We start from the raw sequence: 16963 nt of genomic DNA, 5'->3' as shown, positions 1-16963 counted from the left end.
GGTGTAACTTTACCCTCATCTAACCGGATACCAACAGGGTGGTCACGGTTTTCTAATTACAAATAACAGTCCACGTTAGGAACAGGTTCGGGAAACGGCAATTATTGTACAAAAAAAAAAGAAAATATAATTTTTCAATCCACCACTTAAGCTGTCTAATTATGAACATCTGAGTTTATTGATTTAGCTGGCTGGTTGTTAATGACTCCACTGTGCGTACATGCGGCCACGTTAATCTAGATAGTAATAATAAACAGAGTGCCAAGAGGCAGTCAAAGATGCGTTCCGGGAGCGCACACCCTCCAACGTGGGGAACAAGCTCGTTTTATAAACCCTCGTTATAAGTTTTCTTACTACAAGTAGTTTCGGTCCCCGTATACTAATCCTTGAATATACGATGCTTTCCTCCCTATCTACGTTCTCCTAGCTGTGCTACTCTTTCGGCTATTAAATTGCATCTAAAATTCACGTATTCGATTACCTTTCTTTGGAAAGAGAGCCTTTCTTGGCTGGTTTAATAATTCATAGCGTTCGCGCCAGTTATTCAAATAGCGGATCGATACGATTTTCCTACGTATCGATTGCGAACGATTTTTCGAGATAATTCTATAACACTTGGTTACATAGTACCTTCTCGATTTGAATTTTGTTGGAAACGTAATCATAGTAGCAAAAACGGACGGGAAACCGTTTCCATCGTTAATTGCCGCGCGTCTCGCCGTGTGATCCTATTTTCCATAAAAAATTAATTCCTTTGCTTGGGCAACGGGCTATATCGCGTTCTCACGTTACCTTTCAAAAGGTACCTTTCACAATAACGACTCCTTTTCAAGTAGTTTAACACCTTATCATCTTGTGAATAAAATACTGCCTTTGTTATTGCATTAAATATATATATACAGTGCGTTATTGTGAAAGAGTACAAGTTAACCTAACCTAACTATAGTTCGCAACCATTCAATCATAGGTTAGATTTTTCTTTCATTCTGTTTCTAACCTTTATGGAGCTCTTTACTCTGGCACAATTGCATAGAATGTACACATTTGGTTCATCTTTTCATAGAAAGATCAAAACGTATCGGTGTACTTTAACCCGGCTATGCGTCCTCAAAGGGAGGCATAAGTCAGGTCGCTGAATGCTACCACTTTGAATTACGTTGGCAGGCGTGCGGAGGACGCGCGGCATCGGGTGTCGTGTACGCTTCAAAACAAAAACAAAGCCTGCGCCTACTCTCGAGAAAAAGCATTGTATGGAGTAACAAGTGCCTGTACAATCGTACAGTCGACTACTGCCGCGGCCGAAGATTTTTTTTTTTTTTTTCAAAAGCCGATCGTTCGACCGAACAATGATACCGGTGTCGTTGACAACCAAGAGTTTGTTTCATTCCTGCACGGCTTCTTAATGCCAGTCGCGTTGCACCGGTTAAAATCGCATCAAATTTGTCTCTTGATCGACGGGACATCAATATTAAAACGAGAGTCGAATCAACCCCAACGTTATCCTGATTCAGAATCGATTATCGACGCGCGATTATCGCGCATCAAATCGATTTCAAGTGGTGCAATATTTCTCCATTTCAAAGCGTCATAGTTAACAAACGAGAACGATAAAAAATGATATACGACTTTTTTCAAATGCCGATGATTTTGTTTGATATTAATTATCGTTCCTTTGTTTACAGTCATACATCCTATAAATTTCATGGACGTATAGTGGTTGAGACACCCTTATGGATGCGTAGAATGCCTTCTCTTTATTGGCTAGCATCCCCAGTGTATTCTTACCTTCAGACTCCTCGATTTAATCCCAAATGCTATTTCTACGCGATCGTGTTTACAGGTTAGAATCGAGTACCGTTAAACACTGTTCCAGTGACAGTTCGTATCGCGTTACGGAGTCGATTCAGAGAAGCGGATCGACTCGTTGCCATGTTCAAAACGCTTACCTTTTCTACGATATTTCCCACGCTGGGAGTCACCCGTCACATTCCAAGAAGCTTTGACGCACGACTTAATACCGGCGACGAATACACGAATTCGTCATCCACCCTCCTTGTCTACCACACCACGTTCCTGCTGCACAATCCGTTCACGCACGCGAATCGGGATTCTCTTACGTCGGTACGAATCGTACTGTCACTCGTGTAATAATACTATCGTTGAGCATCGAACGCGAACGGAAGAATACGAATACCACTCGGAAAATCTTTTTTGGAACGTATTCTCTTCTCGCCAGTTAGTCAATTTCCTTCGAGAGACAAGGAAAAATGCCACGCTAAAAAAATCGTACGAATTGCGTGGCGTGTATTCGGCGTTGATAGTTCCACGAAAGCGTGCCGACTGAGCGACAATAAAATCTCATGCCAGCAGACACCGTCGCTGCCGCCGCCGCCGCAGAGCCGAGATTTCCTCGCCGGGAAAAACACGCACACAGTCAGCCGCGTTCACACGAAGAAATCCTTACGACCGGTGATTGCCGTCTCACACGCCGAAGAATCCAGCGTGCGATAATACGTTCGATCGTAGCCGCTGATAGTCGAATCCTCCCGCACCAGGATCTCTTTTCGAGATTTCAAACATCTCCTGTACACACGCTCTCCGCTCGGGTTTCTCTCCTCCGTCTCGCCCTGTTTCTTTCTCCAGCTAATAATTCGTACGTTGTTCAAGACTGTACGAATCTCGTCTCTCACGGATGGAATTGAAATTAACTCGCGCGAGTAACACTGGTCGTCTCAATGGCCCTTCGAAGACGTCCTGGCATCCTGATACGAGCGTCGTTTCTGTACTTGGTCGTTCGTTCTCCTCCGGTCGAATCGACGATTTCCTTTTTGAATTCGTTTTTCTTCGTTTCAATAGACAAGAAACAGAGGTATACACGCGCGATACGTGGCTCTTTGTGAGAAACGAAAGAATACGGAGCACTGGCTGCACTTTTTTTTCCTGACCGTAATTGTTAGGCCCGTTCGCGCGACAGTCCCGGCCGATACGGGCTCATAATAAAATTTCGTCGGCTATCCCTGGTTCGCGGAACACGATTTCGAGCGTGCACGTGCGGCAGAGTACGCAGAAACCGCAAGTTTTTTTACGGACACATCCCCGACTTGTCTCCTCCTCGCCAACGCCTACACGATACACATTGCACGCAGCAACGACGCCCCTACACGCCGAACGCAGTGGCTCTCAAACCGTGGCGTCGTCGCCATCAATTCGCCGACAGAGTGCGCAGTAAAGCTGCGTTTATAAGACGGAAATCGTCTCTCCCCTAGAACATATTACGTTTCATTATCTTCATTGATTTATTAGTCGTATTGCCGTTGATATCATTTCAACAAGGGGTATTCTTTTAGAACATGTATATACCTGCTTAAAAATTGCTAGAGGAATAAAATGTCGTACCTTGTGAACATTTAGTGTAAAAACAAGAATTTCCTAGCTAGTAGAAAATGAGAAATAAATACTAGGAATACTAGATGCGTACAGGGAACATGAAATTTGTAATTTCAATATTTTATTTTGGAAAATAGATATATCATAGTTGGAATATAAAAATATAATAAATATTTATTGGCATAGAAAAATGTTTGAAAAGATCATGTCTCTGATACACTCTATTCTAATTCATATGCTTTTATAATACCGCAACAAAGATTTATAAGCTGTATGTATTCACTTCCACCATCTAGCAGTCTGTAATTACATTCCTAAAATAATAGAAAATGAATACTATATGCTATTTTTCACATGGGAAATAACTTCAAATACTTACCCCTAGTCTATCTGCAATTAAAGCTTTCTGTTTATCTGTAAACTCATTGGAATATATGATCCTATCGCTAAGCTGTTCAATCACCTATAAAAATTATTAGAATTCAGAATACTGCATTATTTTAAGAAATACTTACTTATAGCAAAAGGCCTTACTTGAGATGCAGCATATGCTTCTAACATAAACTCATCAATAAATGCCTCAGCTTTACTATAATCTTTTGTTTTACATACTTCCAACAATTCATCAATCCACTTTTCAGGGACAATCTGTAATCATCTCATTTTATGATAACATGAATTGTTACTCTTCATACTATGAGCAAAGAATTATGCATTACCCCAATAATTTCAACAATATCATCAACAGTAATCTCAATATCTTTGCCCTTCAATTTTGTAATAGACTGTAGACAAGTGATAGCACGTCTCAAATCTCCACCTGAGGCTTCAACAATTTTTAATAAAACAGGTTTATCTGTTTTTAAACCTTCTTCTTTGCATATATACTCTAATCTCTCAACAATCTTTTCCTCTCCCAGTGGTTTGAATCTGAATTTCGTACAACGCGAAGTGAGTGGTTGTATAATTCTTGATACATAATTACAAATTAAACAGAAACGGGTACTGTGGGACTCCTTTTCCATAGTACGACGAAGCGCTGCTTGTGCGGCAGCAGTCATACTGTCCGCTTCATCCAAGATAATAATTTTGAAAGGAGGGCAACGTTTTCCACTGAAATAAAACATTACTATTATGAGATAGAAATTGTCTGAACATTATACTATTAAGTATTGCATATAATATGCCTCAGATTTAAGTTGTTATCATTGAAATTACAGAAGTAGCACATAAGATATTTGAAGAAACCTCATTTTATTTGTCTGCTTCTAATACAGGCTCAAAAGTTTAAAACTTCATGATACCTTTGATAGCCTACACATAGCATCTTGCTTTTTAGTTGGTAATAAGAGTTATTAAAATACTTGATTATAACTCCTGATAACAACTACATTCCTCCAACAATCCATATGTGCATTACTTCAATGTAACTCTCAGACCTTTTACTATACACATCATTGGCATTTAATAATGAAAAATATTTTAATATTTTTATGGAAACAAGTGAACTTACTCATCCCTCATGCCACCAGCTGTAAGCTGTGCAAAGGACTTAATCTTATCCCTCACAACCTGGATACCTCTTTCATCAGAAGCATTTAATTCTAATATTCTTTCTTTGTAAAGACTACCAAACAATTGCCTAGCTGCTGCTAATATAGTACTTGTTTTGCCAGTTCCAGGTGGACCATAGAATAATAAATTTGGAAAGTCACTACCACTTAAGCATTGTCGCAATACCTCCACTACTTCTCCTTGTTCAACAACATCTTCCACAGTTTTTGGTCGGCTATGGAAATAAAACAGAGCTTAATATATGTATAACAAAGATTCTAAGGCTATTATGATTGAGGTTACATCAGTGAATTCTTACTATTTCTCTACCCATGGTGGTGGAGGCCCACTACGTTTCTCTTTTGTACGTGAAGTCGAAGGCTTTTTAGGCGCTTCGGTACCTAATTTTCCTGTCTTTAAGAAAGCTTGCATGATCCTCTTGTTTCACACCTTGCTCTTTGGATACATTTCAATTAATGGAGCAAAATTCATTCCCGCGTATTTTGCTAAATGCATTTATACCAACACTTTGAATAAAATTTCCTATAACAAATTACTTTTGTTATACTTTCATGGATAATAAAGTTGTAACTGCTTTCAACACTGTAACTAATATTAGGTTTATTGCTTTTATAATGAAGATTAATAATCGTAATGGTTTAATAAATAATACGTATTATTAATTTTGGTGGCTGAATGCAAACACCATCCTAGTTCCAAATTTCTGTTAAATTAGCAGTTACTCACATTCGTTACAAAAGGAGAAAATTTACTATTTATTCATCTACTAATGTTGTAAATAAAGAGGAAAATTAACTGTAATAGCTAATTATATGTATGTTACAGAAAGATTTGTTTGCGAATAGTTTGTTCATCTTTTTATACAACGAATTATGTGCTCGATACTATAGCTTAGTACGCTAACTTTATTTTTGTTGAATTATTGTATTGCCCCCATTGAAAACGGTTTAAAAAATTACAATCGATAATTGCAATATTCATTCAGTGGTTACTGAGTACACCAATAAACGCGTGAAAGTTAAATTAGCGCCTAGAATGAAGTATCCTAATCCACTGTGTATTAAGAAATGTTTGATTTGTACCATGAATTTGATACGATTTAGTATTAATTAAATAAACACTGGTGTCAACGAATTTTTCATCGTGATGAATTTTGTTTTAAACATGTGATATATTTTCTTGACGTTCTTTCAACTATTATATGTAAATAATGGTGTTCTGGATTGTTTCCCTAGTAGCAATTATTTTGCATTTCAGTTCTGCACAAACCAGTATGTATTTGAAAAAGTATAGCATAAAGAATATGCTGAGTTTAGAAGGAAGTATCATTAATTCACATTTTTGATGTTTTTAGAACCTGAATCACAAGGTTATTGTGCACAATATAATGGACAGATTTGCAAGAAATATTTAACTGGAATTGGAAAAGTATGGTTTAATGATTCTAATGATAACCCTGGTGGTTGGCTGAACGAACGTATTACAACCAATTTGTGGGAGGAACTGATACAGAGGCTTGTTGAGCCATGTCGTTCAGCTGCAGAGGTAATCTACTTTAAAACAGCAGAGTCATGTAATTTGGTGTTACAAAGAAATATAATATCAATGTTTCAATTATTATAGAAAATGCTATGTATGTATGCTTTTCCACAATGTCCTAACTCAGTTGGCCTACCATTATGTTATGAAGATTGTATGGCTGTACGTCATCAGTTCTGTTTTAATGATTGGGCAATGATAGAAGACAACAAGCAAAGAGATATTTACATCAGATCAAGGGGACATTTTACATTACCAGAATGTGAATCACTGCCAAAAGTAGTTAAAGGAAAAATGACATGTTCTCATATAAATTTAACTGATATGAATGAAACTCTTGTTACATGTAAAGCAAATTAAACATTTTTTTTTAGGATAATTAAACATAGATAGCACCAAGGTCTTAATTATTTATTGTTTCCAGATGACTGTATTAAAGGCAATGGTAGATTTTATATGGGTAAAGTAAATAAAACAAAATTTGGCTTGGATTGTCAGTCATGGAATGCACAAGTACCGCACAGTCATGACAGGCCACCAGATGTCTTCCCTCAAATTCGTTATGGAGAAAATTATTGTAGAAATGCAGGTGGAGATGAACCAACACCATGGTGTTTCACCATGGATCCTGTAAAACGATGGGAACATTGTGATATTCCTATATGCGGTATATACTCGGTATTTTATTTAATATTTTCTGTAAATAACTGTATAACTTACTGTATGTTTTTTTATTTTCAATACAGATAATGTAACAAGTAAAGTACTTGAAGTAGATTCAAAGGATTTAGCAATGAATACATTATTTACTCCAATGTTTATATTAATAGTATCTTCATTAGGATTTGTAATAATAACTGGAACTTTATTATCGATTATTTTGAGTCACAGACTTCATAAGAGACATCAAGGATACAACCCAACAGAAAATCAGGTATGTTAAAAATAAGAGATCCATATAAATGTTACATTATATTTCGTAATTTGAACATATAAGACCTAGAAAAAATAATACCGAGTCTAGTCTTAATGATTGCGTGTATCATATGTACATTTCTTATTAACCCCTAGTGATTAGAATGATAGTAACATGTATTATATGTAACTTCCAGTATGTCAGTATCGATTTAGACAAATTGCCAAGTAATGATGCATACCACAAGACGAGTGCACAACTAAATCCTAAATTAGAAAAGCTCGAATTCCCGCGAAATAACATTATTTACGTTCGAGATTTAGGACAAGGTGCTTTTGGCAGAGTATTTCAAGCAAAAGCGCCTGGTCTTATTCCGGGTGAAGAATTCACAAATGTTGCGGTAAAAATGTTAAAGGAGGAAGCATCAGAAGATTTGCTCAAGGACTTTGAACGAGAAGCATGCCTTCTCGCCGAATTCGATCATCCAAACATTGTCAAATTATTAGGTGTATGCGCTTTGGGGCGACCGATGTGTCTCCTTTTCGAGTATATGGGTCGCGGTGATTTAAACGAGTTTCTACGATCTTGTTCTCCGGGAAACTATATCATTCGAAGTCTGGAAAGAGACGAACACTTTACGGACTCTCGTTTGTCACACATGGACTTGATCAATATCGCGCTACAAGTTGCATCAGGAATGGTATACTTGTCAGATCGAAAATTCGTTCATCGAGATCTTGCGACAAGAAATTGTCTGATCAATGACCAAATGATCGTGAAAATAGCAGACTTTGGATTGTCACAAAAAATTTATCTGCAAGATTATTACAAGGGCGACGAACAAGATGCTATTCCAGTTAGATGGATGCCTCTAGAAAGCATATTATACAATAAATACACCGTCGAGTCCGATGTATGGGCTTTCGCGGTATGCTTGTGGGAGATATTTAGTTTTGCACTTCAGCCTTATTACGGAATGACACACGAAGAAGTTGTACAATACATTAAAGAAGGCAATGTACTACAGTGCCCTGAAAACACTCCACAAGCGATATACGACCTAATGAAACTCTGTTGGAACAGAAGACCATCAGACAGGCCTACATTCAGAACGATTTATAATACCCTTGATGCTATAAAGCACAATTTGGAAGCTGAGAATAAGTCGGACAGTGTACCATTACGTATTCACGTTTGAATCTGATAAAAATTTCGAATGGAGAACTATATTATCCATACAATTATAAAGTAAGTGATATTTATATAGAAATAAAGGTAAGTAGTAAGTTATATTTAAATGTTATACATAACTGCCTTTGTTATATTTGTTATGTAGCCTTATTAAATGAAATATTTACGAGAGATGTTTTAATATTGACGCATATTGGCAAGTAATTATGTTCAAAAGAATGGGTACATAAATGTATCACACAAAGTGAATACATTATTTCAGTGTTTCTACTTAATTTACACGGAATTTTTGTACATATATATATTCTTTCTTTTTATTAAGTACATTTTTTCTAAATTATTTTAAAATCATGTTTACAGTTATTATATTAACAAATTTAAATACTATGTAAGGGTAGTTATCACTAATGCTCCTTTAGATTCCAATATTTCTAATTATTTATATTTATTAATATTTATTTAAATCTATATTGAAACTAAAGAATTGAAGACTGGTATATATGGACAACACAGATATGTGATTGAGGTGTATGATGATTTTAAAGCAATCTTTCACATATATGTAGATTTTGATATTGCATTTATGTTCTGTCTATTGTGATTTTGTGCATTCCGTCAACGAATTTTACAATATAACATGTTACTAACTGCCACAAAAAAAACAACAAAGTACATATTTATGGCAGTCCAAACAATATAATGGTAAGAACGAAACATAACGATACAAAGAATTCAGTGGTAGTATTATAATAGAATGATTATTATATAAGTAATAAGAATCCAAAACTCAATGTGCAAGGCAAATAATTTGTGTGTTGCTATCAGCTTGTTTATAACTTGTGAAAAAATAGAAAGATGCTTAAAAAATACAGTATTGCTGTTGCTCTTTTTCAAAAGATATGATTAAATTTTTCATGGAACATGTTCTCAATAATACGTACATGTTTCTGTGCTTTTATATGCCGAAACTTTAGTTAGTTATGATTGAAAATATGAAGACTGATAATGCATTTTTTAACTGAAGTAAAATTTAATGTAATTTATGAATACAAAAAGCTCCTTTCGTCTTTAACTTCATTTCTCTTTTATATCTTTTTGTGCAAGACTAAAGTGCATATTAAGTTACACTTGTTGATCTACTCAAAACTGTATGCATATGTATTTATACGTGTAATTGTATGTACTAACAAATGTATTTGGAATATTTCCTTCCTTGATTAGAACAAAAATACTCTAAGGGACTTAACATTACGTTACAAAGAACAAATAAACTTTCCTATATATATAAAAGTAAATATATATATATATAAAGCAAGAAACATGTTTTGCTAATGCCTAAGACAGATAATACTGAATTTATATAAGTATGTGAACAATTTGGCTATAAAAAAAAATGAGTTTATATTTAGCAACGTTATATGTAAACTGTCCTTCATTGTTAGATGTTAGATCGTTGCTGTACCAAAAATATAGCCTATTTAATGTACGAAAAATATCATTAAAAGCTATTATGAAGAATGTTACACTAAAAGAAAACATTAAGTGAGTGTATACTGTGCAACTGTTATAGATAAGGTTTGAAAGTAAATCATTATTGTGCTATAAATGATATTTAAATGAATGTTTCAATTGCAACATACAATTTAAATTACTATATGATAGATTTTTTAGTAACAAAATTCTTATCTCTGAAATACAGGATTCAGTTCACATTTTCCTAATATTACTTGTACTCCAATATTGTGATATAATTTAATTTCGTTTCCTAAATAATATCATGACTGCTGCTACTTTTTACTATTATATTTGCTATTATCAGTATTTTTGTAACAACTTCTAAGTATTATAAAGAGCATATTCATTTGGAACTGATGAATATCTGTTCAATTATTTTGGGGAGAAATTAATGAGTATACATTGCACTAGATGTATAAGCTTTACGTTTTCGTATAATATTCTTGGTTGAGCATTAACAAACATGCAAAAAGTGTGAATGCAATATTTCAAATGCTCTTCCATAAATCTTTATATATACAACTTTTATATTGTGCAAAAGAAAAAGAAAACATTTCTACAAAGTTTGTGCTCTTACATCTGTGTATTTGTATCCCGTGTAAGTAGTGTGTACATGATATCATACTGCCACAATGCGTACAAAACGTATTGTCTATGACCAAACAAGAAATTTCTGGTATTATATCATTCGTTAGGTTCAAATGTTTTATTGACAATGTAGAATCTATTCTGAATTTTATGTACAACAAACTAATCTAATCTTTAAGAACATAGAGATTCCTCGATACTCTATTTTAAATGGTAAATAAAAAGTTTAACTATGAAAGAAATAAACGAAAACCATTTAATTCAACAGATGCCGATTATTTTAATTTTTTAACCGACTTCGAAAAAGAAGGACGTTACTCAATTTCATTAGGAAATAGAAATTATTTCATACTTTTTAGTGCATTTTGTTGTAGAAATGAAGTATAAGTTGTATCGGTTGTATTTTTTGTTAAAAATTATTTTAAAAGAGTTGTCCGCATGATACAGCACTATATCGGGCATTCTTTGTTCCTTTCTAATTGTATTTATGTTATGAAATCACAGTTAATTAAATAAACTTTCATAATATCTTGGAATTTACATTTCATTAAACAACTCCAAAGTTCATAATTTCATTGTTACATTTAACCTATTTCGTTTCTGATGCCGTGTATCAAATGCTGTGAATTTTAAAATGGAAGATGCAGAGGTTATAGAACATTTTTATGGAGTATATTTATTATATTGTATGAATCCAAAATATAAAGGAAGAACTTATATAGGATATACAGTTGATCCTCGACGTAGACTCAAACAACATAATGCTGGAAAGGAGCATAAAGGAGCATGGAAAACAAGTAACAGGGGACCATGGTAAGTATAAAATTAATAGTTAATTATACAGTTTTTAATTAGAAAACTTTGGTTTCTGTAATTGATGAAATATTTTTTTTCTTTTAGGAACATGGTATTAATTATTCATGGATTTCCAAATAGTACATCTGCACTTAGAGTATGTTTATCTGAAGTAACAAAAATAAGATAATGAATACTTGATGTCATGAGAGTCCATAACTGCAAAAAGACCAGTTTACGTTCTTTTCTGCGCATTGTCGCTCTGATTGGCGATACTTCTAGAGGAAGTGGAAAGCGATTGGCGGAGAGCTCGTTGCGTCCCCCCACCATCTTCCAACCTGCGCGTCTTTTAGTTACGGACAGTTATGGACTCTCGTAATATCAAGTATAGTTATATTTGAAAATGAATTCATTTTTATTTTTAGTTTGAATGGGCTTGGCAACATCCTTATGTTAGTAGACGTCTTAAACACATCCCTAAGAAAAAGTCACGCCAGAGAGTATTTGAATATCATTTAATAGTTCTATCAGAAATGTTAAAAGTTGGACCTTGGTGTCGTTTACCCTTGACAATACGTTGGTTGGACTATGAATTTTTTCAAGAATACTCTTACTGTATTTCAGCCCCAATGCATATGCCTATATGTTGTGGTAAAGTTATTTCTCAAAAAATCAAGAAGGCTAATGATGAGGAATTAAATGGAACTCAAACATTAGAGAAATCATCTGCAGTTTGTTCTATATGTGGTTTGGTTTTAGAAAAAAAAGAATTAGTTACTTGTATAAAACCTAACTGTCTTTTAGAAGCTCATTTAATTTGTCTGGCTAAAGTATTTTGTAAAGATAATATGATTTTACCAATTGAAGGCATCTGTCCTACTTGTAATACTAATGTTTTATGGGGGGATTTAATTAGAAAAAAGATTGGTTGTTATGAAAATTTACAAGAAATTTCTATAACTGATAATTATGCATCAGATTAATGATATACATATTTTGAATTGTACATATGGTTTAGTAATTCTATTATAAGATAAGAAACTTAAAGTATTATAAATAAAGAAATTTTTATAGTTTTACAACTGATGCTTGTGTTAACTTTGTATTTTTACTTAAAATAAATTATATGAAAAGATGAATATTTAAATTTCATTATATATCATTAATGGAAATTTATTTTTAATGCTGCATCACTTGTTAATTTTAAACAAGTGTTTATATGTAAGAGAACGACAAATTCCGTACATTTATCAGTCTTTATTCATAACTAATCGACAGATCAAAATATATATATTTATATATTTGTGTGTTTACACGCATATGTGTATATGCACAGACGTAACATTATTTGATAGTGTAGGATACAAGAAAATTCCTCCGTTTCATCGATACTTAATTACACAGCAATTAAATCAAAAGCTAAATCAAGACCAGCTTGATCCTTTTGTGCGAACTTGTTATTACGTCCCAATTGAAACATCGCGAAATTAATTATTCCTTGAAATTTCAATTAATGACGTATATCTCTCGTGCGCACTTTAATCGTATCAGCAAGCGTCTAGGTTTCTAATTTTAAGTTCTTCTTTTTAGTTTGCTGTCAAGTGCATCTAGAGTCTTTGATAACTCACTACACGAGATTACGGGATTTCGAACAAGGAAATCGGGAGTGTTACGCAACGTTATTCCATTCATCAAACATTCAAAACATTAGATGTACAAATTGTAACTCGATGCCTTTAGCATTACGCTATTTTGTAGCGCAAGCCTTTGATAACAACGATAATTATTCGAATAGTTGAAGTTACCTTTTTAAAAATAAACTTTTAATTAACAAAGAAAAGACACTGAATCAATTTGTACACCTAATAATCGTACACGATTGAACGACAGACCGAATGTATTGTGTGTTTATTTTCTTCTAAAAGAAACGCAATTTTGTCGATTTGCAAAGTTCAGGCACCATCGACGTTCAGGGACACACGGTAAGGGAAGAAACTGGAAGATACGAAGGAAATACGAAACAAATATAAGAGGACAAAAGGAGAATAGAGAAGTCGAGCTCATTATAAATCTTTAACAATTCTACAAAAATACAGTTTGTGCCAATTGGTATTACTTAATGATTCATTAGATCACAAAGTAATATGAATAATCAAGATCCAACACCGTCCAAAAGCAAATGATACTTCGATCTTCTCGGTCTTCCAGTTTGTCCACCTTTTTGCACATAGTCATCAATCTCGTGCAATTAAGGCTTCTTTTAATTAAGGGAAAGTGTAGAAGAAGGAATTTCCTACTATTTGCCTTATTTATCCATGTTGTTTCCTTGCGAAGACAGGAAGTTCTGTGTTAGGCTTTCCTTAGGTTTGTCCAATATTCTTCCCTACCCTTCCTCTTAATCGCGAGAAACTTAAATCGCACCTGGGCGTATGTACATACATGCAACATCGCGCAATACGCGATTTTTCTCTAATTTACTTGCGGAGCGGCCTTGTGAGGTAGTACAACTCTCTTGGTGAGACCCGGCAGAGCATCGTAACTTTGAGAGCTATCTTCGCCGTGATCTTGAGGCGAGTCCAGGTTTCCTAAGTTCGGCGAGCCCAAACATTCATGCATGAAACTACAGACGGTGTTCACGTAGACGTCTGGATAAGTAGCATAATGCTTAACGTGCGGAGAATTTGTGAAGAGCACCAATTGCACTCGAACGCCACGTTCTGCGCGTCGGCTGGCGAACTTTTCAACATCCTTGAAACAGGATTACAATAAGTCCATTCGTTCCTATCTCAGGAATTTACAAATGAAAATGTTTCTCGATTGACACGTACCGATGCTGGTATTAAAGTGTCGGTGTTTGAGTAAAGAAACAATTGGGGCCAAGAATAGGCTTCCTCTGCAAGAGCGATCGGATTCGTTTGCACTGGATAACCGAGTCCAAAAGCGTGCGCGATCACCTAAATAAGTAACTTGTTACGCAGTTTTGCAGATCGTTACTGAACGACATTGTTAATCAATGTAAAAGAGATAGAGTAAAATAGAATGCAGTATGATCAGTCGTACCTCGAAGAACCAAAGTACAGAAAGGAAGATCGTAATGAAGAATGACATGGGTATATTTAAAACTGGATGTCCTCCGATAATCGCGCTGATTGCTTTGAAGAGAGCAGTCAATCTTCTTTCACCTGGTGCACTGTCGAATATCACACCTTTCACCTTTAATTTCAATAGACCCGTGAAACACCAGTTATAGAATTGTTTTAAGAGCTAAAGATACGTATTTTCCTTTACCTTCAACGGCGTGTTAGCTTGTTGCATCGCAAGGCTTACGTGCTGGTAGAGAAACGCGCCACCGTTGCTGAAGACGTGAAAGAATATCGGGTACTGATCTAAACTTTTGTCTGTGATCACCTGGATCAATCGTTTGCCGATGTAAGGCATCTTGTCCCTTCGCCAGAATAGACATTCTACCGGCGCCGTGTACCGTAGCGTGATACAGCTTAAAAGATGAATGAAGTAGAAGTAGCTTACTTTCAAGATACACTTATAAAATAACGCGAATTTTTTCTTTGGACTTAATTTCTTTAAAATTACAGTATTTATATCATAATCGAACTCTGTTAAATGCTTAATTACCGTCATTGATACACAAAGACTTGAATATTGCCACGAACAAGCCATTGGTAGACAAATATAGATATTTGAATGCGTAGGTCGCTAGAAACATGCGAATGGATTAAAGAAATTTACTCTACAACACGGTGTTCGGATTGCTATCTTCCATGCCCTTTCCATGCCAATCGGACGTATTTTTCTCGACATTACCATACGGTAATAACAACACTTGGTGAACGTTCATCCCTTTATCGCAATCCTCAAAGCCTTTTAGCACAAATGTTTAACGGTAACGATTAGCTGTAATCTCGTCATTTCAGGGATATTAATTAAATAGTCACTTAACAAATTTCAATACCCTTTCTCCTCGTACATCGCGCTGTACTTGGCCAAGTATCTGTCCTTGCAGCCGGCCCATCCTAGCAGCACAACAACTGGCCGCTCCTCCTGGTACACGAACACGTATTCCTCTCCCTGATCCTGGCTCCCAGTGGTCACCGTGGGAGTTTTCGGGAACGACGGAGACGACGGGAACATGATGTAGTAGTCGAGATCCTCTTGATCGCTCATCTTTTCTACTTCTCGTCCTCTTCCTCGCGAGGATGCGAGAAAAAGAGGGAAAGACCGCAACAAAAGGAAAGAGAGGAGGAACCAAACAGCGGCAACGAGAGGGAGGATAAACTGATTACCCCTCTACCTCGATGGATCCTCGTCACGAGTCGAGCTTGCGTCGTCGTCGTCGTCGTCGTCGAGAGTATCAGCTGCCGTCCGATCGATACTGAAAGCTTCCGCTAAAGTTAGGTTGTATCACGGATGTGGACCTCCACCTTTGCGATCGAGGACTCCTAGAGAATGCTTTCCGTGAACTTCCGTTGGTCGATGCGAATGTTGATTTTCGCCGATTTTTTCGTTTCTGACAGGCAATAATAGACTGTCGGGCTTTCGTTAAACATGTAAGGAACGTTGGTCCGTTTTGCGCCTGTCTCTTTTGCTATTTAGCTGAATTTTGAAAAGGATACCAGCTTTGGGAAACATACCATGCTCGATACTGTATAAACAACATATGTGTACCACAGTTCACCAGAGTCCATAACTGCGAAAAGACCAGTTTTCGTTCTTTGCGCATCTCCAGTACGCATCTTCGCCCTGATTGGCGATACTCCCAAACGAAGTGGAAAGCGATTAGCAGAGAGCTCGCTGCGTTCCCCCACCATCTTCCAACCTGCGCGTCGCAGTTATGGACTCTGGCGAACTGCGGTATAAGTAAGTACTTACTTACTTACTCGGCTATGAAGGAAACTAACGAGAGGTTTTCAAAATCGGTACATACATGTTACCAACTGCCGTGTATCCAGAATACAGCCGGTAAGTGTTACCGATTGATGGTAACCAGATTCTATCAATCTATATTACCAACCTCTGAGCAAGAAGAATTCTGTCCCTTCAGAGATCTCTGGATTTCCTCTTCCTCTATGTCCATTCACTCCACCTAAAACATGTGATAGAGGATGATACATCTATAATAAGATGTATATCACCCATAAAAAATATTAAAATAATTCATTTATATCAATGTAACTATTTGTAAATCATATAAATTTAATTTATAAGTTTTATGAAATACATATTGGATGAAACCTTCGGGTTTCTATAAACCTTGTCCTTTCGCGCGCCGTTGCTTTAGATTAGAACCTGTCCGGCGTATCTTTAAACGATTCAGACGAGGAAGTACAAGGTTCCTCAAAGTTGTAGGAATTTCGTCGAATCGAGGTGGCTGGTTCATTCAACGTTTCGCTGAAAAAAAAGATCGTCGATCCTACGTGATACGGAAGAGAGCATGGGTTT

At 35.8% G+C, this 16963-nt stretch overlaps 5 protein-coding genes across 13 annotated transcripts in view; 2 read left to right on the top strand and 3 right to left on the bottom strand.

Moving 5' to 3' along the window:
- Positions 1-3185, bottom strand: part of LOC114872442 (catenin delta-2) — a 29342-nt gene extending 26157 nt beyond the window's left edge. For 6 of the 7 annotated variants that reach the window (XM_029179632.2, XM_029179633.2, XM_029179634.2 and 3 more), the window contains exon 1: positions 1947-3185. The gene's annotated coding sequence lies outside the window, so the exon portion shown is untranslated. The remainder of the gene's footprint in view (positions 1-1946) is intronic. The other variant, XR_003788767.2, reaches the window with a different exon arrangement.
- A 358-nt stretch (positions 3186-3543) lies between these two features.
- LOC114872404 (replication factor C subunit 4) lies at positions 3544-5464 on the bottom strand. The gene is made up of 6 exons (XM_029179556.2): positions 5261-5464; positions 4901-5176; positions 4107-4500; positions 3922-4035; positions 3767-3850; positions 3544-3701 (listed from the first exon to the last, which is right to left on the bottom strand). Exons 1-6 carry the CDS (start codon positions 5371-5373, stop codon positions 3609-3611), a joined length of 1074 nt encoding a protein of 357 aa, XP_029035389.1. The 5' UTR covers positions 5374-5464; the 3' UTR covers positions 3544-3608.
- A 200-nt stretch (positions 5465-5664) lies between these two features.
- On the top strand, positions 5665-11247 carry LOC114872416 (tyrosine-protein kinase transmembrane receptor Ror2). Its single transcript, XM_029179571.2, has 6 exons — positions 5665-6233; positions 6317-6507; positions 6586-6847; positions 6926-7168; positions 7248-7435; positions 7614-11247. The coding sequence occupies exons 1-6, from the start codon at positions 6173-6175 to the stop codon at positions 8613-8615; spliced, it is 1947 nt and encodes a 648-aa protein (XP_029035404.1). The 5' UTR covers positions 5665-6172; the 3' UTR covers positions 8616-11247.
- LOC114872417 (structure-specific endonuclease subunit slx1) lies at positions 10071-12645 on the top strand. 3 transcript variants are annotated; one of them, XM_029179575.1, is made up of 4 exons: positions 10071-10150; positions 11359-11524; positions 11612-11663; positions 11932-12645. In XM_029179575.1, the coding sequence occupies exons 2-4, from the start codon at positions 11400-11402 to the stop codon at positions 12487-12489; spliced, it is 735 nt and encodes a 244-aa protein (XP_029035408.1). In that variant the 5' UTR covers positions 10071-10150; positions 11359-11399; the 3' UTR covers positions 12490-12645. The 3 variants fall into 3 exon arrangements, with proteins under 3 accessions (XP_029035408.1, XP_029035407.1, XP_029035405.1); XM_029179574.2 differs by having other exon boundaries at positions 11353-11524; XM_029179572.2 differs by lacking the exon at positions 10071-10150 and having other exon boundaries at positions 11343-11524.
- A 103-nt stretch (positions 12646-12748) lies between these two features.
- On the bottom strand, positions 12749-16250 carry LOC114872410 (transmembrane protein 53). The gene is made up of 6 exons (XM_029179562.2): positions 16138-16250; positions 15477-16057; positions 14795-15002; positions 14567-14719; positions 14335-14460; positions 12749-14254 (listed from the first exon to the last, which is right to left on the bottom strand). Exons 2-6 carry the CDS (start codon positions 15686-15688, stop codon positions 13976-13978), a joined length of 978 nt encoding a protein of 325 aa, XP_029035395.1. The 5' UTR covers positions 15689-16057; positions 16138-16250; the 3' UTR covers positions 12749-13975.
- Between the last annotated feature and the right edge of the window lie 713 nt (positions 16251-16963).

Source organism: Osmia bicornis, chromosome 11, assembly GCF_907164935.1.
Source record: "Osmia bicornis bicornis chromosome 11, iOsmBic2.1, whole genome shotgun sequence".
NCBI classification, from domain to species: Eukaryota; Metazoa; Arthropoda; class Insecta; order Hymenoptera; family Megachilidae; genus Osmia; species Osmia bicornis.
Note: the sequence above shows the minus strand (reverse complement) of the source record. Positions and strands in the feature narration are given on the sequence as shown.